Genomic DNA, 22237 nt, shown 5'->3' on the forward strand with positions numbered 1-22237 from the left:
AAGAAATTATGGTCTTACATATTTTTACCTTACAATGATAAAATTATTTCTGAATTACTTAATTTCAGGTTTGCTAGGATTATGAATCTGTTTCTTTCCTTAAGAGAATAATGATGTTCATTATTAAAGTTTTTGTATTACTGGTCAATATGTGCCAAAAGTTGATAGTAATGTCAATCTTAGTCTTAATCATTTTTTCATAGGATTAGTCGAATCATCAACATAGCATGTCCCATATCAATCGTAGCATAGTATATGTGAGACGTAGTTCAATAATAGTCCTGTGATAAGTCCTCTGACTTCATCCATGAGTAGTCATTTCCTACTCGAGCTCATTTATTATGTCTAAATACTAGGTCGATTCTGATACCAAATGTCATGACCTAGATATGATGAGCAAATTGGCTTATCAATTTCATTTGGTCTAAATCATTAACCAAAATGCTTAACGTTTTTACCTCGGAGGTATCTTGGACAGTCTTGTGTATACGGGTTCGAACGGCTGTCATGATATCAATGATATTTTTACCTAATATATGACATATAATGAAGTTTGCCAATTACTGAATTGATATAAGCAGGTACATAATTTTCTTTTTAAACCTTATTTTTTCACCTACTATATCTTAAATTTTTAATAGAACTAATACAATTATCTGCTCTAGATACGTGGAGCGCCCCAGGTGGTGGAAATGTTGTCAATATACCAAGTTTAATATAGCCAGGTGACTAGCTATGCCCATCTGTAGTTATTGTGAAATCATATTCGTGATGCAATCAGGAAGGAAGAGATAACTTGTCATTGATATCAGGTCATCCCTGTTTACGAAATCACAAAATACGCAATCGAAATTCTGTACATGGACGAAAGGTTTAGCTTAGTATAGGCTATCGGATTTTTTTTTCTTTTCTTTTCTTTTGAAGTGTTTGCACTGCATGGATCAGAAAAGAGATATCCAGATATCATTGATCATGCGAAGTATGATTTTGACGTCTACAATTGAAGATAACAGCATAGTAGGTAACATACTCAATATTTCAATTCTTGATTACAGTAGCCAACAGGTAAAACTAGGGAATGGATTTTATTTTTATTAATATGTACTCTCTTTCCTTAACTATATGATTCATGCCCTGTAGATTGTATAATGCTAGCAACACAAAACTCCGCTGACACCTCATCATAAGCACCGTCCGATAGGCGGTAGGAGCGTTTCGGTTGCAGAGACGACACCTGTGAGGCTTGTAATCCCGTTCCCACATATATACCTGCTATTGCTGCTTTGACTCAGCTTTCATGTCACAGATCTGCTTCACACCTCAATTCTTCTACACCTACGAATGCATCCCAGAGCAGCGTGGGACGTGCTGTCCCTGTCCCCCCTTTATGGACAGGACTGGACCGGCAGATGATCCATGCATAATACAACACCCCACACCACTCTCACCTTCTCATTTGAACTCTCGGATTCGGAGGTACATATATTTACATTGGCGAGCGATTTAGATATAGCAAGGATGACCAATGCCACGGGAAGAACCGCCGAGACAGAGGAGAAACGAAATACTCGTCGAGGACAAGTGGACGGTTTATAGATCTCCACATTGTACATTGTTGTTGCCAATGGAGCCAACGACCCGAAACCTGGTCAAAACGCCACCCGTACTTTTGGGTATTGTTTCCCACATTTGGCTCTGGTACCGGAAAATGTTTTCGGGTCGGGTACAGAAATCCCGGATCCATGCTCCGATAAGGTTTATAGATTTGGTGTCGGATCCGAATCTGGGGATTATTATACCTCGATCCATAATTTTAATTTCGTAGTTGATGACACCCTGGATGGCCGTGGCTCATGTGAATTGGCCATCTAAGCGTCAATTCCCCGACAACCCACATTAAATTATAATTCTTTTTTTGTTATTTTTACTGCTCTCATGCTATTTCTGAGAATATGATATATTTTAACGCCCGCCCCTCTCTCTCTCTCTCTCTCCCTCCACACGTCTCGCTCTCTCCCTCTCTCTCTCTTCCCGTCCGATTTGTAGTCAAAGCTTATTTTCTTATATTTTTGTTTTTGCCCCTTTTCTTCGTCTCCTCATCTTCTCTCTCCCTCTCTCGCGTTGCGCCGAGGCCTTCGAATGAGGCCCGCGGACTGGTAGATGAGCGGCCGGAGGACGCCGTCCGACCTATGGACAAAGTTCCGATCAACTCTGGGCCGCCGCCCGCGGCGGGGTCTGCGCACTTCTTCGCTGACAACCTCAAGGGCTTCCTGCTCGCCGTCGCCTCCAGCGCCTTCATCGGTGCTAGCTTCATCATCAAGAAGAAGGGCCTCAAGCGCGCCGGCGCCTCCGGCTCCCGCGCCGGTACGTAACTCCTTCCCCCCACCCCCACCCCCCCCTCCCCCTCCTCCTCCGTATCTTTAGCCCTAATCCCGAACGTGCTGAAATAATAGAGCTTCCATGGTTTGGTTCTTTAAGGCATAGGCGGGTACGGATACTTACTGGAGCCTCTCTGGTGGATCGGAATGGTCACAAGTAAGCCCCTTCTCGTTCGATTCCGTCGCCTCTTTCTTTTATGGTTAGAATCCTTGAGGGAAGTTGAAAGTTTTGCAGTGATTATCGGTGAGATTGCAAATTTTGTGGCCTACATCTTTGCCCCAGCTGTTATGGTGACGCCTCTGGGTGCTTTGAGCATCATCGTTAGGTAAGAAGCGCGAAATCTAAAAGAGTTTTGGGGAATGCAGATTTCGATTAATGGCTAAAAACTATTTTTTATTGGTTTTTACGCGGAAAAATGGTGGCCGCAGTGCCGTTTTGGCCCATTTCATCCTGAAGGAGAAATTGCAGAGAATGGGTGTTTTGGGCTGTGTGCTTTGCATTGTGGGTTCAACAGTCATCGTGCTTCATGCCCCAGAGGAGAGGACGCCGAGCTCTGTTGACCAGATCTGGGATTTAGCGACGCAGCCAGGTATTCTACGATGCCTAATTCTTGATCTAATCGATTGCTTGAGGCCTATTCATTCTCATGCATTACTTTTTGTTCAATCAATCTACTTAGTTGATCATCTTGGTGCTGATGTTGGCTTTTTGCGTATTATTCTTTCTTCAGCCTTTCTTTTGTATACGGCATCGGCAGTTGCAGTATCTCTGGTGCTTATGTTGCATTGTTCTCCACGTTATGGGCAGACAAACATAATGGTGTACTTGGGCATATGCTCTGCAATTGGATCTTTGACGGTAATGGTGCTATAATAATAGTGTGTTTGGCTTCCCTTGATTCTCTGCATTCGTCATCTTAATATTTTATAAGTTGTGCAGGTCATGAGTATCAAGGCCATAGGAATTGCAATCAAGCTTACATTGGAAGGTGTCAACCAAGCTGGTTACTTCCAAACATGGGTATTTGCAATGGTGGCAATCTCCTGCATCATAATTCAGTTGAATTACTTAAACAAGGTTGGTGCCTGTTGCAAAACTTGCACTTGCGTGCAGTTTCACAGGTGTCTTATGGTGCTGCTAGTTTATGCATATCCCGTTGAGATGTTACAGCTTTGCTTTCCTGCAATATTCACAACTTCCTGAATCCTTCTTTCTTTTAGTATATCTCTTTTACTCTATATGTATGTATATAGCTTTAGTTTAGTTTAGTTTATGTATATGCACTTGTATAGTATGAGTTTTGTTTAGTTTATGTTATAAAATATATTGGATCTCAGTTGCTATGTTTTTTAACTTGTTTGGTGTTTTCCAATGAAGTAGATCATACTAGTGTGTGATCAAGGTACATTTCTATCTTTTCCTCCTGTTGGAAATTTCTGGTTGTCTTCTACTGTGTGTAAACTTTTTTTGTTGAACTTCTCAATACACTATGCTTGATCTATAATTGCATCTTTGATCTATTACATGAGTCTTTCATGCATTTGGCCACTTGAGATATTTTATTTCATTAGGGTAGTTTTCTATTGTATTTGTAATAAAGCAGTGTAGCTAACATAGAAAATGTAATCTTTTAGACACAATTGTAGAAGTATTTTTGATATAAATTTAGCTTTTTTTGTGTTTGCCAGCATTTCTCCGTGGAAATCCCATGAAATTGCTACATTTCCCGAATAAAACTTAGCTGATCTAAGATACACAAATAAAAAAGTGGGGTTTGTCTCCAGAAACATGAAGATCAGTGTTCAATTATATTTATAAGTCTGAAATTGTGCTTCAGAATCATTTTCTGCAGATTTGGCCTAAGAATGTTGTGGTTATTGATGTTTTCTTTGGCTCTTCTAGCAATTGTCAGCTGACTTAGAATGTTAGATCCAGGTTATGATCATTAAAAGCCAGCAATGAAACGTTTGTAACGTTAGGGAATCAGTCGGACTCAGATGCAGCCACGTGGATTTATCCAAGTTTGTTCATGTCTACTTAATTTCAGCTTACTTCACAGTTCTGATGAGTTTCCAGCCAGTTCCTCCGGCCTCCAGCTAGTTCTGGCTGCTCCTAACTGGTTCTGACATATCATATTTTGTTGAAGTCGATCTCATTGGATTGTGGTTGGGAGCTGATCTTGGTTGGATGTGGATGCTGAGTAGGAGCCAATCTCTAGCAGATGACCCTGGCTGGTTCTGATCAATCTCCGATTATTTTTTGAAAAAAAAGTTGGATAAGATGATCTGATGATCTGGTTCAATTTGGTCAATCCAGCTTAATTTCTATTCCAAATCTCATGATTGATTATGAAACTGATGGTGATATTACAAACCTTGGTTATACTAATTAGTCATGAACTAATCAGGTTAAGGTTTGTGAGATGTGCACTTGGAAGCAATTTTATCAAGAATATAGGCATTTAATATATCAGTTTGGTCTTAGCACAATGTAGGCATGATACCCTTTAACTGGTGCTTCTTGAATTTAAGAGAAGAGGTCTTCTATATAGAATTGAAAGAAAAAATAACTTATCACTAAATTCTGAAGAGAATAGCCAAGTGGTGTCCAAAAGAGGCTCACAATTCTTATTCCTTACTACATTAGGGTAACTGTTATATAACGCCTCTAATAAGCGCTTGCCTTATTCCAGATAGAGAAAAAAGCTCCTAAGATCAAATAAACTAAATTAATCTAACTTAATTAGTGGAAAAAGAAGGGGATAATGAAATAATGTTCAGGCATAGCTTAAATCTTTGTCATAGGGCTCTTTAGTGTGTCCAAAAGTTCCTATCTCAAATCTACTTTTAGATCCTAGAATAAGATAAATTATTACTCTGCTGAAAGTACATGAAAATCTACTAAAATTTTTTGTCAACACGTACCTTCTCCTATAGTTTATGGAAGTGCCTGATGCTTTGCAAGTCTGGGCCGAGCCTTAGTAGAGGGTCCCATCTGCTACTCATTTACTTAGGGAGGATGTGCAACATGGAAGGGACTTACACTTTGGCTTCTGGAAAGAGTTGCAACGGGCCCAGATTTTGCTATCCAGGGAAAATTTTGGTTAATGACTCTTTTTCCCTGGTAAGGTGGCATTTGGGTGATGCTTGTATCAGAGAGTCATACTTTTAAGAATTAGAAAAGCATGATCTAAAATAAGAAAAAAGGTTTGCTTTCTGTATTTGATTTTGTGATATGAAACATGAAAAGAGTTTCCTTTCTGTGTTTGATTTTATGATTAATGTAAGTGCCAGTAGCATTATCTGTTTATTTCAAATTGGATATTGTTTTATTCATGATCAGGATGTTTGTCAGTTTGCTATTAAAGTTATATTTATTTTTCTATCTGTGAATTAGCTTATGACAGTTTACTAGTATTCATGTGAACTGAAGAGCTAACCAAAAGAATTTAATTATATTGTCATCTGACACAGTTTCTCTTCTAAAATTAATTCAAGACCTTGAAAATTCTTATTTTAATTAATCTTTCTGTTCTCTTCAGGCATTAGATACTTTCAATACTGCAGTCGTTTCTCCTGTCTACTATGCCATGTTCACAATTCTTACAATATTAGCAAGTGCCATTATGTTCAAGGTACCGAACATGTCATTGACAAAGTATTATCACTTCTTCTTTTTTTTTTCTCAATGAGGCTCATCTACAGCTAACTTTTTTGCGCATTTGCAGGATTGGTCTGGCCAGAGTGCAAGTAATATTGCATCAGAGATTTGTGGGCTCATTACAGTAATTTCCGGGACCACAGTGTTACATTCTACAAGAGAATCAGATCAAACTTCCTCTTCAGGTAAATTGAAGCCACCTAGATAATGACAATGCGACTTTGGCCTGTATAACATTCTTTCTCTTCATTTACCTTAAAGACCTCTTGGTTTTCAGTATAAGATATAGTGTTTATTCTTATTGAAAGTCAAGATTACATGTCCTTGTCTATATTATAGATGCTTTTACATTATTCCCCTTTTCACCAATTCTCTCACTGAGATGATTATTTACCTGTGAGCAGTTGTAGGATTGTTACTTGTACAGAATTTCAATATATATATATATATACATATATATATATATACATATATATATATATATACATATATACATATATACATACATATATATACACATATATATACAAATATATATATATATATACACACATATATATATATATATACATATATACATACATACATACATACATACATACATATATATATATATATACATATATTTATTTATATATATATATATAAACACATGAAAGGTATGTGGGGCTTTGGTCTCATTTTGGTATTTGTATATTCATACTACAGTGATATATGACAGTTTTCAAGGTGTTTATTGAATTACAATAATTAGGATTTTTCAAACATGTGGATATTCTAAATCTTTTGCCAGATTATCTCTGCATAACAATTGATACACTAAGTTAAGCATTGTGATAGTGGAAGTGGCCTGTCTGACATCTACTTCTGTTTCTTTTCTTCATTTGCATCTTTCATATGATTCAAGTCATGTATACTTATCTCATTTTTTCTGATATACTCATAATTCCTATGCTGTGACTTTACCGATGCCATCTTGGAGCATTAGAACTATGGAATTCCTTATGCAAGGACCACAATTGTAGCTCCTCCAATATAATCGGTCATGATCATTTTCCCTGCATAAAGAGAAACATTAAGCTTTAATCATCTTCTTGTTATATGAGCTTATTTGTTTACCAGTTGGTTGCTATAAAGGAATTTTCTACAGTCTTACCTACAGTTCATTGTTTTCTTTATATCATTGTCACCTTACATACGTTTCTTATGCAACCTTGCAGATTTGTATACACCACTCTCTCCTAAAATATTTTGGCACATCCAAGGAAATGGTGAGCTGGGAAAGCTGAAGGATGATGATTTGTTGTCTGGGGAATTTGTTGCTGTAGTGCGCCAAGATCATTTCACATAGAGAGTATTTCCTTCAATTACGTGATACCAGAAAACACGACTTAATTAAAAGATGGCTGAAGATGGAATAGAGTTTTGTAGATTATACAGTAGCCCAGATTGTTAATGTCCTCTGATTACTGCTTGCCATTTCATGCAGTCATCTGGATGATGCTTCCATGCTCCATTGTTCTAGTTCTACGTTCTATTATTTTTGTTCGAGTCTCATGTTGCCGATAAGTAGAAGCCATGTAAGTCCTGGTTTTTTCATTTAGTTGCTAATGACTGGGTTATATAGATTGTGGACTTTAACCCTGGTTTTACTGTAAGAAGGTGAATTGTGAGGAGCCCTTTTGGTGTAATTTAATGTACAGTTCATGTTTCTTTACTTCAATGCTTAACGGAGTTTTTTAAATCTAGTCAGTTTAGTGGTAAAGATTTTGATGGTATAGATAGATTTGAATTTCGTTTTCGTTATTTATTCTTTGTAAAAAAGAATTTTAAATCTAGTTCATTTATTCATCCAAAAGTTTCCTTCTTCGAATGTCTTATTCTCATTGGATGTATGTTACCTTAGGGCACTTTGCCACTGTCATCTGTGGTAAACTGTCACCTGAGGCGACAAGGATATTATTATTATTCAGAGTATCTAATCACTTTATGATATATTATTAAGATCTTTATTAACTTTGAGACATTCAAAAATATATTTGATGAGTATCTAATCACTTGAAAAGGTTTTTAGCGCAGCCAACACTAGAAACGGTTTAGCACAACCAGCAAGAAGAGAGGGGATCAATTTGAACCACAAGAAAAATACCTTATCCAATACATCAAATGAAATAAAATGAAACCCAAACTAGATTTCGCTTAAATCAAACCGAAGATAACTAGCAGCAGCAGCAGTTCTCGCCTCTTCTCCTCATCTCTTTGGCCATGTCGCTCACCTCTTCTTTCGTCCGACTCTCCTCTATCCTCAAGCCTCACCACCCCTCTCAATTCCTCCATGGCTCCCTCCCGATACCCTCTCTTCCCAAGATCCGACCTTTCTCCTCTTCGCCGGCGCCGTCCCCGCCTTCGGTCCTCACCGTCAGGGCCATGAAGGTCACGCAGGGCCTCGTGGTGTGCGCCTCCAGCGACAAGACGGTGTCGGTGGAGGTGGTCCGCCTCGCCCCCCACCCCAAGTACAAGCGCCGCGTGCGCAAGAAGAAGAAGTACCAGGCCCACGACCCCGACAACCAGTTCAAGGTCGGTGACTACGTCCAGCTCGAGAAGTCCCGCCCCATCAGCAAGGCCAAGACCTTCATCGCCATTCCGGTGCCTCCCCGCGATTCGACCAGGGGCGTCGGCCTCGGCCTCCCCCTCCAGTCCGCGGAGCAGGGCTAGCGGGGAAGGACTCTTGCTTCTTCTTCTTATTATTATTGGTGAAAGCGCTTGGTGGATGAACTAAAATTCATGCTTTGATGGACCCTTATGCTTCGATCTACTGTTTGCTATCCTTCGTTGTCTCCGAGTTTAAACTTTCACTAGAATATTTTGGTGCTTTTTAGACTTAATTTCTGCGCTGCTCCATTATTTATTTGATGTTACTGTAATTTCCGCCTTCTTTCAAGACTTGAAGACTTCAGTTGGCTACCTTGCGATTTGTGTTGTGTTTTTTAGCGTGTTCTACGATACCTTTCGTACGAGTCTTCTATCTGTTCGATGTTATGCTGCTTTGAGCTCTTGGTGATGGTATCTGATGTATGCTAACCCAAGTGAGTTATCTTTGTGCTATCAGAGATGGTATTTCTGATAGATTGGGCATTTCCTCTCGTAGAACCTCTTCAAGATGAAGAGATGAACCAACCATTAGGCAAAGGCCTTATTGATTTCCTTTGAATACAAGTGCTGTGAATCAAGGAAATGCAGGCAGTGGTGTGTGTGGTTGATGTTAAATTGACAAAAAGCTATGGACTCTAATCCTGCTGTTGTAGTCTGGTTGCAGTTGGACTTTTAGCTAACTCTTGTTATGTTTTTAGATGTTCATATTTGTTTGTGGAAAATGGCACTGAGAGAGGCTTTGAACAATAAATAAACTGGAACTTGTTGTTTCCAGTAGCTAGTTAGTAACTGAGCATTTAGTCATCCAAGTTTGGCTAGTTCTCTGGAACACCAACTGAAGACTTATATGGTGTTCAGATTCTTGTTATATATCACCTTTTGATATCAATTATACTCCTCTATCAGGTAAAATTCTTTCATTCTCTTGAGTGTGTGTCTATGGAGGCCACCTTTTGATATCAATTATACTCCTCTATCAGGTAAAATTCTTTCATTCTCTTGAGTGTGTGTCTATGGAGGCCTTGACTGTTTACATATCTAGGCAGTTATGTGAGTTTGCATGGCATGATGCTATTCAGCCCTGGAGTTAATCTCAGCTCTTTCTATTGGTTTTCCTTGGTTTGAAAGCCATATTTTTAGTTGGAAAATCTAATGGTATTACTGCTCTGGCAAAATTTGTGGCCTTAATGCACTAACTTCATGAATGAGGACAGGTTAGTTAAATTGTAGTTTTCAAAGTTCATGTTGTCCGATATTGAATCTTTCCCCCTCATGATTTATAAATTGTCCTCTATTATTGTGAGCAGTAGGTACACAATTTATTGGGACAACTATATTTCCCTTCGGTTTAATGTATGAAATGTATCTTCAGCTCTTATGGAACTATATTTCGTTGAATACAAATTAGTCTTACATGCATTCCTATTCATGGGACCTGGAAAAGAGAGCACTAAATCTATCCATGCCAAGAGCATTATATAAATTAAGCTGTAAAGGTTGTCCTTTACATTTCTTGCAAAGAAACAATTTACTTAAACTGCGAATGATCCCCATATATTGAAAGATTCTATGGAAATAAATTGCTGCAGCATATAAGCCTGTGATCTTGTCAACCTGGGTTGGATGTGATTCTCAATAGATTTTCTAGTCCCCAGCCTGACAAAGAAGAACCACATGGCAAGGACTCCTGTTTGACTTGATGGACTGGAGCTCTCACCCAGCTTTCTTCCTAAATCGACATTGGCAAGGAAATTAAGACCTAGATATGAACTTGTAACTTGTAAAAATTGCTCCCAGAAAATTTCAAGGACAATCTCATATCTTTATAATTTCAGAATTAGTGTTTCTCTTTTAAAAAAAAAACAGTAATTCTTCTTTTACTAGTTGAATAAAAAAAACATGCATGTTCATTTTGACAGTAAATGAAAGAGACAGGTACAGTTGATATCCCTTTGTTTCAACACTGACCTGCTTGCACAAGGCTCCTGTTAATATGTGAAACCACTGCTTTTATGATTCCGACAGGAATCACCCAAGTTGCAAATTACAAAGGAGGCTTGAATTAGATATATATGTCACACAGATACAGGTATGTACTTTATTAGTTGGATTATAGATTCCATTAATAATTGCTCCTTTTTAATATAGACTTGAATGAAATTTATAGGCCACACAGACACAGGGATGAGCTTTATTAGTTGTTCCATAGATTCCACAATAATTGTTGGCCCCTGGTTTCTAGTCCTAATTCATTACATCAACTTCTTTTTCTTCTCTGAACGTTCAGTGAACCAACTTCTTGACAAGGAAACTCCACAGCAACTGAGATGGGCTTTGGTGGGAAGAGCTTGACGTCTGGATTCACCTGCATGGCTACTGCATATGAGACTTGGCTTCATCAAGGTAAAATTGTCACAAACAAGTTCAATGTGTTGACTGTTGTTTTCATGGTAGCCTTTAACTTATTGTGTTTTCTTGCATGAGATATCCTTAACAAGGACTGTCTTGGAACTTAATGGTGGTTGTTTATTCTGTCTGCTCTGAATATTTTACACTGCAAATGTGTGTGTTTTTGTTTCTATCAAGATTCATACTGAAGCAGCAAGTTTAGACTTGTTATCATGAAGGTGTTTCTACTGCTCTAGCTTTTGAATAGAATGCTGTGTTGAAACCCATCCTTTTAGTCTTATTTCTTCACTTGTGTTAGTATAAAGTAACATGCCACTTGATTAGCTTTTTCATATATGATATATCAATATAATTGCCATAATGTGTTGTTTATTTATCAGTCTTGTGTCTGATTCATGTAATATTCTCACTTGTACTCATTTTATATTCAGATCTAATATTCATGTCTTAAATCATATCCATTAGTCAAACATAGATGCAAATCTGGTCTTTTTGCTCACCCCTACATACATGAAATTGGACCAACCTCGGTCAAAGTAATTAATCTACAATTGTCCTTTGATTTCCTGTAAGCAGAGAACTTTGTCTGAAAACATTGGCCATGAGATGCAAAGAGTATGACTGTTCATCCAATACACATGTTTAGTAACAGTGAGAGAGTCACTTTCAGATAAAGCTTGTCATCACAATATCACTCCCTTTTCAATGACCTTTGGACATGTTGCTTGATGAACACCTCCATTCACCAACTATTATTTCTCCCATCCTACATTACAATCATATATCTTACCAATTTCTACATCAAGAAGAGATACATAGACATACACACCTGCAACAAAGAGTTGACCAGGATGATAAATAATAGGTCAATGGTCCCGGCGGCTTTCAGTAGCTGAAATAAATAATATTATTTATATTATATATACATAATGTAAAGCTTTTATATATATAAATAATAATGTTGTTTCTTCATAGGCTAAGTGTAGGCATTATAATCCTTCAGGCCATGTATATATATATTTATATAAATATATATGGTCTTAAGCTCGGATTTATTTGAAGTCGTTTAATATGTTTGACTACGCTTACATGGTGTGGGTCGGGAGCGGTTGCTTCATGATTCGTGCAGGATTAGTGAAATCGGACGACCGCCATGCACGGACCACGATAAGTTCAACACACTTGGAGGAACAACGCAACAATTTACCCTCTTCACCTCGCGCTCTCGTCGCTATAAAACCACGGCCCTTTTCCTCCGCAGGTACTCTCTCTCTCAGGCTTTAGCGGAGATGTGGTCACCGTCCACCACGAACAAGGACCTAGACGCCGGATCTCCGCGGTACGGTCGGCCGCTGCCACGGCAGAGCAGACCCATTCCCATTGACGAGCGGGCATCGCCGTCCCGCCCCTCCTCCTCCGCAGTCCCCTTCTCGTGGGAGCACCGGCCGGGCATCCCCAAGACCTCCGGCCCCCTCACCTCCCGCCCGACAGGGCCCCTCCTCCCCCTCCCTCCCTCTCTCAGATCCGCCCCCGCCGGCAACTCGCGCAAGAAGCGACCCGTCGCCACCTCCGCCGCTGACCCCTTCGCGACGGCTCTCACCGAGTGCGCCAAGGACCCGGCAGGCCCCGCCATCGAGGAGCTCCTCGCGAGGGGCGGTGGTTCGGTCGTCGAGCGGCGCCGGAGAGGGCCAGCGGCGGCGTGGTCCGTCTCCGACCGCCTCGGGCTCTTCGGCCTCTACGCCTCGTGCAAGGCGACATGCGCGGTCGCCGACTCGGCCGTCCGCGTTCCCCGGTCCGGGCCGTCGAACCACTGCCCGGTCCAAAGATAAGGTTTCGGCGTGCGTGACATGTTCTACCATATAACCAAACGAATAATTGCACGCCATGTGTTTGTTCATTTGATCACTGTCCCTACCATCATCCCACAGCTTTCAAAGAATCTGATGGTCATGGCCCTTTTGATTGGGACAGAGCACAGTTGAGTTGAGATCAACGTCACCGGATACACGATGATGGCTGATGTGCTGTTGTTCCTGGTCTAAGGAGTCAATCGAGATGGTGTCGTAGAGCTCTCGTGCATTGCTTCCTCTTTGTGCCTAATAAAATTCTTCGATCGTCTTTTGCTTTGTCAATACTGCTGGTGTTATGTAAACTATACTGCTACTAACATTCTTCTCGGATTAGCCTTCTGTCCCTCTGGTTCGGTCTGCTTCTCTGATTGCAGACTCTTCAGCCTCTCTACTCCAGTTGTGACGCTCGTGTGCGCCTTCTACATCTCCAGGTAGTCATGATTACAATCCAAACCGGGTTCCGAGAATTCGACTGCTCTCACCGCGGTAAGAAGTGGTAAAGGTATGCATGGCGGACGTCCGAGTGGAAAAGACAAGCAAACAAGAGGGTGACGGAGGCAGCGCGACATGTGTTTGTGGGAATGCCCCAGTGGCCAAGCCGCTACTGCTGCAACTTTACAAAAGCTTGGGTCTCCATCCATAACAATGATGGTGAGGAAGACATGTGCTCATACATAAATAACCTAAAATTTCTATCATGTCTCAATTCGAACTCGATAATTTAGTTGAATTCTTGGATTCAAACCCAATGTAAATATATAATTTACTGTATCTGCAAATTACTGCTGCTGTAGGTAATACTTGGCAGCAACACTCGAGTAATGCAGAAACAGTAGAGATTTTGCCTGCCGCTGCAGACGGCTTTCCCGTGGCAACTGCAATCTGTTGGCGCATCAACCTCATCATCAGACAACGCGATTCCACCGGTACAGTCCTCGTGTCTTCCTGTCTACTCGCTTCTCTCTCTAACCGTGAGCACATCCAGTCTCCAGCCCCACCTTTCCCTTCTTCTTCGTCTTCCTCTTCCTCCCATGGAATCTACAGTAGTGGCAAAGAAACTAAATTGCAAAGCAAAAGTAAGATAAGATGTCTACAAATTCCAATATACTTGATCTTGTTCTGTTTCCATGGAGGACTAGTAATTCTCTTTCATGAATCAATAGCTAGAAGAAGACTATCAGCCAAAGTCGTCTTCTTTCCTCTCTCTGGTTCTACTTCTGCCTGCTTTTGAGCTTTAATGGTGGCTGCAGATCTCCAGTAGCTTCTTCCTGCCCTCCACAATCTCATCAAACAGGTCATCCAGTTGCGCCACAAGGTTCTCGGTCCCGGACCTCAGCGTCGCCAGCCATCCCTTCAATCGCTCCACCTTCTCCCTGAGACCACTCCCTCTCCCTGCAGTGCCCTCCGGCTCGCGTCCCTCAGTCTCACCCTTCTCCATCTCTTCTCGCAGTTCTTCGGCCGACGCCCTCGCCGCCCGGAACTCGTGCATGAGGATTCCTGGTCGGCCGCCGAGTCCCTCCACCTCGCCGTGCAGCCTCTGTCGCAGCCGTGCCACTGAGACCGCGTACGCTGAGCTGGAGCACGCTGGGCCGTGGAAGACGCCCTGCTCGGGACTGCAGTAGACTGATCCCCACAGCAGGATCTGCAAGAGGAGCGAGCTCGCGTTCCTCAGCGCGTAAAGCACTCCTCTGAAGCCATTGAATCCGTTGAGTCTGGAATCCGTGAGCACTCTCTCGTCGTCGAACCGGAGCGAAGCTGGATTGGTTTTTGTCTCCACCAGCACCCTGTTCTCCTCTTCCAGTCGCACAGCTTCTCTCCGGCAAACGGAGATCGCCCTCGTCACCTTAACAAAGGAAATCACGTAAAAGTTGGGACTTTGAGCGAAGGAGGAGAAAAGAAAGAGCGAAGGCCAGAAAACCAATTAGGACCTGTAGGGTGAGGTGGGGATTGGGATTCCGGCGCCACTCTTCCAGGGAAGAGACCACGTGAGCTCCATGGGAGTTGTAACTCTCCATGCCTGAGATGCCGAGCTTGATCACATGGCAGACATCCCAAAGGAGGGAACTTTCGTCCATGTACTCATCGAGCCATCTCTCGCCGGGGGGCAGGCGGAGCTTCTGCACCAGGCTGACGAGCTGGGAGTTAAGGGATCGGAGGAGGGCGACGGCTCGCTGCAGGACATGGAGAGACATGAAGGCGTTCGACGCGAGGCAGCGGTCGAGCTCATCGAGGCCGGAGGAGAGAAAGGAGAAGAAGCTGCGGACGGCGTCGGAAGAAGGTCTCATGGTGGTGGCGGTGGTGGATGGAGGCGAGCTGTGGGAGGTGGAATTAAGGAGATGGTAATGGGGTGGCCTGCTGCCCTGAAAGGGATGGCTGGAGGACAATGATGGATGTCTGCTGTGGGGGGAGAAAGGATGATGAGGAATCTGCCATGTTGCGTTGTTTAGTGGCAGAAAGGAGGAGGAGGTCATGGAATTCGGAACACAAGCCTCATGAGTTCCATTCATTGCTCTCCTCTTCCTGGACTGCCTACTGTTGTGAGATCGGTGGCTGCCTTTTCAACTCCTCTTGGTGCTGCATCCTCATGTTGGGGTGGGTGGAGTGGGGGAGGGGCAGCACAATCTTTAGCTCCAAGCTGGGGACCAAGAACAGAGGGTGGAAGGAGGAGGGCCCTCTGAATTCAAGTGCTGTGCTATGCGCGCTCTCTCTCTCTCTCTCTCTCTCTCTCTCTCTCTCTCTCTCTCTCTCTCTTAGTGACAACTTTTGCTTGTTCATGGTGATGTTCAGCAGCTTGAAGACGAGTGGTAGGTAGTGAGAAGAGAGAAGATTTAGATCAATAAATGGGACAAAGCAGAGCTGTGCAAGGGAATGATGGGATTCCATGCACCATCCATGGCCTTTCTTCCACCACTCTGTAACTTCAGTGCCATTATGCTTCTTCCTTGACTTACTCTTTCAGGAACTTACCCATAGGACTTAATTGTTTGACGCAGGATAATTGTCTGTGTTACACGTGTTATCTTGAAAATATATATATATATATATATATATATATATAGAGAGAGAGAGAGAGAGAGAGAGAGAGAGAGAGAGAGAGAGAGAGGAGTGCTCGGATTTATTTCATGATAGATTTTTAGAGCTTGAAAATTTAAACAAAATCTTTAGAGCCAGAAATTTTCTTGATAAATTGTTTTTGGATGTTTACTCATATTACCTCTTGAAAGAAAAAAACTGAGGTTGTCATTGATTTGTTTCACGTGACAATATTAATATTTAAGCCTCTTTATAAAATTACACTTGAGTTAGTAGAGTTAATATGAGGTAAAGAAAATGGATAATATTCATAAAAGACTATAATTGCATAATTTATTTTTAATGGGATAAAGTCTGATTTTATGATCAACTTGACTATAATCAATGAAAGTTGTTGAAGAAATTTATGACTTAAATGTTATCTGTTCTCATTGAATAAGTTAAAGGATTGATGTGTATTCAATTCATGTTCTAAATATTAAAAGACTTCTCATATTGATATAAATGATTAATTCATGATTATAGTATCTTATTGATCTTGTGAGTTTATAAGTGATTATTAATATTTTTTATAGTTGATGTTGGGATTTTATGGAGTTACCAAATAATGTATTGAATGATTATAGACTATACATATTTTAGTGTATGCGAATGAGAATTGAATGAATATGTTCTCAAATTTTATATTATGAATCTTTTTAAATATAGTGGTCACTTAAAAAAATATTATTAAGAGCCCTTTTCTTATTACATTAGGTAGAATAGATATTGAAGATACCAAGAGGCGCCCGTGGCCTAATGGATAAGGCGTCTGACTTCTAATCAGGCGATTGTGGGTTCGAGTCCCACCGGGCGTGCTTTGTTGTTATTTTTGCAGCCTATCTATCGATTTTTGTTTAATATTTATTTAGTGCCAGTTCTTATGCTCTTTTTTGTTCTTTTAAAACTGATAATGTGTTTTTAGTGTATTAATATTTTTTTGGGGTCGATTTAAATTTGTATACTTTTTAGTCCTTGCTTTTTATATTTTCAAACTAATGATTCTTTTATGTGTCAAATTTTGCTTTAAATAATTTTTCATTTCGACTCTTTTTTTTTTCTTTTCAAACCAATGATGTTTTTTTTGTGTGTTAAGATTTCTAACTAATGATTTTTTTATGTGTCAAATTTTGCTTTAAATAATTTTTCGTCTCGACTCTTTTTTTTTTTCCAACGAATGATTTTTTTTGTGTTAATTTTTGTTAATATAGGGATAATAACATGATTGACACCTCGGTATTATGGAACTGATAACTTAACACCACATATTCGATACCTCAACACTTAGTACTATTTGATCAAATACTTCATCATCATAAGGTCAACGACTCATAGCCTTGTGATTGACACCTCAATACTACTCAACCAACATCTTAATATTACGTACTCGACACTTCAATTCTAGGTCGAGTGGATTAAGCATTAACATATTCTAGATTCAATGCACCGTGAAGGTAATTTAGTCTGAGAGAGATACATTATTGTTAATCGTGAAAATAAGGGTATTAGGAGCTTACTATAAAATGACTCTACAAGTACGTTATATGGACACTATGTTAATAATGCACAAAAAGTAGCGTTATATGGACACTATGTTAATAGTGCACAAAGATATAAGTCGAATCTCTCATGTCTATATTGAATTAAATATCAAAGAAACAATGTATAGAACATCCTGACATAATTTTGTAAAGTTCGACACTGTCATGATTAGATAAGTTTTGTATATATTGAAATACGTGGAAGAACAACTTTGGTTGACTCTTAACACCCAACTCAAATTGGATGAACCAAAAATTGGCTTAACATGTTATAAAAAATATATATTTTTTGTACATAAATATGAGAAGATATATGGTACTTTTCAATAAACTCTAAATTCAAACTTGTCTTTTTGAAACTTTAATTTTTATGCTTATTCAATACTTTGGATCCAATATTTGGCATGCTTGCGCTTCCTTCCCAACACCATATTGGTCAAGTCAAAATCAAAGTCAAAATCAAACAGAGAGAGAGAGAGAGAGAGAGAGAGAGAGAGAGCGCAAAGGAACCCAGTTGACTAGAATCAAACCGTTGGTGCAAGGGTGCGCTCCTCGATGGACGGCCATGATGAAGTAGAAGCCTAACAAGTCGAACGCCGCGAAGGGCGAAAGGCCGTTTCTTCCCCCTTCTTCTCTCCACTTCGTTCTTTGTCTGCAAGTAAAGGGTGAGTGAAACGACGCAGTGCCGACTCCTTGTCACACCTCAAAGGGTCTTCTAAGGTTCCTGTCTCAACTGGTACGCTTCCTTCGCTCCCGCCCAGTTGATTCCACTCAAGCTCTTCGCTTCGGATCGTCTTCTTCGAAGGCGATGTCCCGTGCCTTGTTATCTTTCAGCAAAACGAGGCATTTTTCTTGTATGTTTTTTCTTCCCCGAGAGAGATTATCGCCCCTTGTTTGTGCATTTTATCGATTTTGTTTGCTTCTGCGTCTTGCCGCAGTCCTTAACCGTGATATAGATGCTCTATTGAGAGTTGATCTGTACAAATGCTCGTGTGACGTCTTTCTCATGTCTAAACAATAGGAATGAAAGTTTTAATTCAAATAGGATTGAGTTCTGTTCTTATAAACGGAGGGTCCTCCCAATGTAACATTCACACACAATCCATATATGTATGTATATATGTATGTATATATATATATATATATATGTATGTATATATATATATGTATATACATATATATATATATATATATATATATATATATATATATATATATGTATGTACATATATGTATGTATATGTGTATGTGTATGTGTATGTGTATGTGCATATATATATATATATATATATATATATATATACGTAGGGCATCTTTTATTAGATATACAAAAAGAGTACGAATATAAAAGAGGAACCACTTGTTATTTGAAGAGTTTTAATGTTTGGCCATATTGACTCATTCCTTGATTTGAAAGTGTTTTTGTTTTTATTTTGTAGTGCAATTTCATCCCAAATTGTAATAGAAGAAAGTAGAGCATGCTCGGTTGATGGGTTTACAGTGTTCTTTGATGGATAGGAACAATCTCACCCTTGAGGCAGATGTATCAATTAAAATAGATGTTGTTTTGCACTGCCCCAAGAACTCACGACTTGAGAGCAGAGCAGGGACTTGTGTAAATACATGCATCATCTTCATGTTCTTGCTTACTTTGATCCCTTCATTAGCTAGTGTGGGGCATGTGGAGATGGAGGATGCCTAAATTAGGCAGGATAACTTCCCTTGTTGGATAGACTCTCTTCCTCTCTTTTTGGATGTTGACTATTCTCTTAGTATTCTCCCTACATAATCTTGAGTTTTTAGGATATGAAACCATAAACCCAATACTTGTCACAATAAATCATGCAAAATTTCCAAAATGGTGTTACATTTTGTGATTTGGATAATTTTGATTATTGCTTGAGCCTATCTGATTAAGGTGATTCTTGATTTTAAGTTTTATGAATTCTATAAACCAAATACTTGAGCGAGGATTTTATATGAATAAATTAAAAAAGATCTTCCTACACATTTTATGAAATTATATTACTATCGTCCATCCTTGCATGTACTTGAGTTCTTTTGTGAACTTTCACAGTACCTATAATATCATAGTGCATATAGTCCCTAGCATATTCCTTAAAGTCTAATGAAACTTTTAATGGATACAATAATTGTGAACTTTTGGGTATTAGTCCCATACATTCTTAGCTTTTGATAAATTAACTTCTTCAATAATCAATAATAGTTTACAAGTCGTATTTGAAATTAGCTCTACTAACTTCTTTTATTATGATTTATTCAAGATTTCTTCTGTCAAGGACTTTGTTTTGGACAATCATTAAGTTTTGATGTATGCTTGAAAAAAGTATCCAATTTGTTTTCCAAATTAGTTGCCTAGGGAAAACATTTGAGTGGAATGTGATACTTGGGAAACTATAATTTCAATCATCCAACAATCAATATTGAAGAAAGACTAGTTATTGAGTATCTATATGCCAATTTGATTTTGGACTAGCATTTGATAATTCACTTTATATATATATATATATGTGTGTGTGTGTCTGTATGTATATATACATATACATGTATATATATATATGTATATACATATACATATGTATATACAGATATATATACACATATACATATACATATACATATACGTACGTACATATATATATATACACACATATATATAAACTTGGTGTTATGCTGCCACTCTTTATTGTCATCTTTATGGTGCAACTAAATTAGAAGAGTACTCTTCATCTTGTTACTGTTTCTTGCTCATGATCTAATTGTTACTGGAGATCTAAACTCACTTGCATTTGTCCTTGTAGAGCAAGTCAACAAGGAAATCACAAATCAACGTGATCTGTGTATAAACAGTGTTAAGTTGCAACTGAAGTTGACTCAATGGGTAATATTGTTAGTTCATTAGTATCAGGCTTTGTTAAAGTTGTTGGCGATCTATTTGGAGCCCCAGTAGATTTTCTTTCTGGCAAATCATGCAGGTATTGAGAATGATAGCCACTCAGCAGTCTATCATGTCATTTTTTTCAGTTACAGAGACATTTAAACTTAACTGCTATTTTTTCTGCTAATTTTGACAGAATATTCTTATGACCCATTGCTTGTTAAATAATACATTGATTCACAGACAAGATCACTGATAAATCTCTCATGGCAAATGCAATTTACGGGAAAAAAATCGTTGAATAAGAAACATTCATAACTGGATACTTGTTTTTCTCGAGTCAAAGCAAAGTAACATCGCAGAAACATAGACAAATAGGTGTTGAAGAAGTTCCTATCAAATGTGGATAAAATATGGAGGAGGTCTGTTTTACCTTCTGAGCTGCTTTCTATTTTGAGCTATGAAGAACAGAACTATGCTTGTTTTAGATAGTTCAAGTAATTTGATTTTGTTTGTTTTCTGGAAAAAAAAAGAGTTCCTATACAACGACTGGATATTTGGATTTGTGTAGTTTTCTTAGTTGGAGCAGGAAGTAATTGTGTTCTGTTTCTCCACATCTTTTATTCCTATGCTAAATTTAGTTGTTTTTTGCTCTGATTCCAGAAATGCATTGACCAAGCATTAGGATTTGATCCTTATGCTAATAACAATATGTCTTTGAATATTACTAGTCTTTATTTCCATTCTTGTATCTCATTCCACAAACTTTTCATCAGTTCAGTATGTGGGTCAACATGGGATCTGATCTGTTACATTGAAAACTTCTGCATTGCTAATCTCCTGAGGCTGCTTGCTGTGGTGGCTCTCCTTTATGTAGGTAGGTATCTTCATACTCTTGAAATCATCTATTACAATCAAACGAGTCATTTTTGTCATCACTTATCTATCTTCAAAACAGTGCTGCTATTCTTGTACCTTCTACACAAGATTGGTTTCTGCCGGTGCATCGGCAGGGGCGCATGCAAGATGCTGCGGGCATGTTTCATGTCATGCTTCTCGACCTGCGAGTACGCATGCATGTTCGTGTGGTTTAAGCTGAAGAATGTGAAGCAGATGAAGGAAGAGCGTTTGAAGAGGATGGAACAAGATTATGGCTCGACTTCGAGTGATGATGACTTGGAGGAGAGTGTATTGTATGCTCGCACACTGAGATCTCTTTCGCAAAGGTCAAGAGAACGGAGAAGGATGCACTTGGAAAGGTCCCTAAGGCCGAGGAGTCACCGAGTAAGAGTTGGGATCAGCAAACACTCCATATACATAAATGAGAAGGACCCAAGGAAGCGTCATGGACATGGGAGCATACTCCAGAAAATTAAGGTGACTCACACATCAAAGTTTGCTCAGAAAGGCAATGGCAGGCGCATTCGCAAAGGAGGTTTTCGGAATGAGATCTCTCGTTCAAGGTTTGAGTTGCAGTGATGAGAGAATGGGATGCCATTTTGACCCATGCATCTTCGAAGTTGTGAATTTGCACATAGAGATAGAAAACTGTGTAAAGATTTGTACTCCCAAGTAATGGTAGAAGTTCAACTTGGATGTGATGTTAGTAATGATGGAAGTTTTCACCTGAAGGAAGGTTTGAAATAGTCCTCTCCTATTTATTGCTTTAGAGCATAGTAGAAGCTCAAAGGATCCTAGTTTTTGTGATGCATTTCCCAAATCAGAGAAGTATTTCTTGGCCCATGTCTGTGCTCAATATATATTTTTTTTATGAC

The 22237-nt window shown here is 39.4% G+C and overlaps 5 protein-coding genes and 1 non-coding gene across 11 annotated transcripts; 5 read left to right on the forward strand and 1 right to left on the reverse strand.

Annotated features, from left to right (window-relative positions):
* The first annotated feature begins 1992 nt into the window (after positions 1–1992).
* LOC135618874 (probable magnesium transporter NIPA6) lies at positions 1993–7787 on the forward strand. Its single transcript, XM_065120250.1, has 9 exons — positions 1993–2364; positions 2479–2535; positions 2614–2704; positions 2808–2968; positions 3110–3237; positions 3319–3456; positions 5921–6013; positions 6107–6224; positions 7260–7787. The coding sequence occupies exons 1-9, from the start codon at positions 2190–2192 to the stop codon at positions 7388–7390; spliced, it is 1092 nt and encodes a 363-aa protein (XP_064976322.1). The 5' UTR covers positions 1993–2189; the 3' UTR covers positions 7391–7787.
* Positions 7788–8250: 463 nt separating this feature from the next.
* LOC135618877 (small ribosomal subunit protein uS17c-like) lies at positions 8251–9003 on the forward strand. Its single transcript, XM_065120258.1, has one exon. It carries the CDS (start codon positions 8305–8307, stop codon positions 8752–8754), a length of 450 nt encoding a protein of 149 aa, XP_064976330.1. The 5' UTR covers positions 8251–8304; the 3' UTR covers positions 8755–9003.
* A 140-nt stretch (positions 9004–9143) lies between these two features.
* On the forward strand, positions 9144–13232 carry LOC135618876 (uncharacterized). 5 transcript variants are annotated; one of them, XM_065120256.1, is made up of 2 exons: positions 9144–12938; positions 13029–13232. In XM_065120256.1, the coding sequence occupies exon 1, from the start codon at positions 12390–12392 to the stop codon at positions 12927–12929; it is 540 nt and encodes a 179-aa protein (XP_064976328.1). In that variant the 5' UTR covers positions 9144–12389; the 3' UTR covers positions 12930–12938; positions 13029–13232. The 5 variants fall into 5 exon arrangements, with proteins under 5 accessions (XP_064976328.1, XP_064976329.1, XP_064976324.1 ...); XM_065120257.1 differs by having other exon boundaries at positions 9144–12930; XM_065120252.1 differs by having other exon boundaries at positions 9144–11094; positions 12230–13232.
* Positions 13233–14039: 807 nt separating this feature from the next.
* LOC135618875 (uncharacterized) lies at positions 14040–15457 on the reverse strand. The gene is made up of 2 exons (XM_065120251.1): positions 14879–15457; positions 14040–14793 (listed from the first exon to the last, which is right to left on the reverse strand). The coding sequence occupies exons 1-2, from the start codon at positions 15455–15457 to the stop codon at positions 14185–14187; spliced, it is 1188 nt and encodes a 395-aa protein (XP_064976323.1). The 3' UTR covers positions 14040–14184.
* A 1310-nt stretch (positions 15458–16767) lies between these two features.
* TRNAR-UCU (transfer RNA arginine (anticodon UCU)) lies at positions 16768–16840 on the forward strand. Its single transcript has one exon. It is a non-coding gene; the product is annotated as a tRNA-Arg (tRNA).
* A 1346-nt stretch (positions 16841–18186) lies between these two features.
* Positions 18187–22205, forward strand: LOC135618878 (uncharacterized). 2 transcript variants are annotated; one of them, XM_065120263.1, is made up of 4 exons: positions 18187–18299; positions 20386–20559; positions 21239–21339; positions 21421–22205. In XM_065120263.1, exons 2-4 carry the CDS (start codon positions 20462–20464, stop codon positions 21939–21941), a joined length of 720 nt encoding a protein of 239 aa, XP_064976335.1. In that variant the 5' UTR covers positions 18187–18299; positions 20386–20461; the 3' UTR covers positions 21942–22205. The 2 variants fall into 2 exon arrangements, with proteins under 2 accessions (XP_064976335.1, XP_064976336.1); XM_065120264.1 differs by having other exon boundaries at positions 18192–18417.
* The last annotated feature ends 32 nt before the right edge of the window (positions 22206–22237 follow it).

This window comes from Musa acuminata, chromosome BXJ2-8 (genome assembly GCF_036884655.1).
Source record: "Musa acuminata AAA Group cultivar baxijiao chromosome BXJ2-8, Cavendish_Baxijiao_AAA, whole genome shotgun sequence".
Lineage (NCBI taxonomy): Eukaryota > Viridiplantae > Streptophyta > Magnoliopsida > Zingiberales > Musaceae > Musa > Musa acuminata.

Coding starts and splice junctions, on each gene's coding strand:
- LOC135618874 (XM_065120250.1), top strand. CDS start 2,190: ATGGACAAAGTTCCGATCAACTCTGGGCCGCCGCCCGCGGCGGGGTCT. Junction 2,536..2,613: donor GTGGATCGGAATGGTCACAA/GTAAGCCCCTTC, acceptor AAAGTTTTGCAG/TGATTATCGGTGAGATTGCA. Junction 3,238..3,318: donor CTGCAATTGGATCTTTGACG/GTAATGGTGCTA, acceptor TAAGTTGTGCAG/GTCATGAGTATCAAGGCCAT.
- LOC135618877 (XM_065120258.1), top strand. CDS start 8,305: ATGTCGCTCACCTCTTCTTTCGTCCGACTCTCCTCTATCCTCAAGCCT.
- LOC135618876 (XM_065120256.1), top strand. CDS start 12,390: ATGTGGTCACCGTCCACCACGAACAAGGACCTAGACGCCGGATCTCCG.
- LOC135618875 (XM_065120251.1), bottom strand. CDS start 15,457: ATGAATGGAACTCATGAGGCTTGTGTTCCGAATTCCATGACCTCCTCC. Junction 14,794..14,878: donor ATCCCCACCTCACCCTACAG/GTCCTAATTGGT, acceptor TCCTTTGTTAAG/GTGACGAGGGCGATCTCCGT.
- LOC135618878 (XM_065120263.1), top strand. CDS start 20,462: ATGGGTAATATTGTTAGTTCATTAGTATCAGGCTTTGTTAAAGTTGTT. Junction 20,560..21,238: donor CTTTCTGGCAAATCATGCAG/GTATTGAGAATG, acceptor ACTTTTCATCAG/TTCAGTATGTGGGTCAACAT. Junction 21,340..21,420: donor GGTGGCTCTCCTTTATGTAG/GTAGGTATCTTC, acceptor TCTTCAAAACAG/TGCTGCTATTCTTGTACCTT.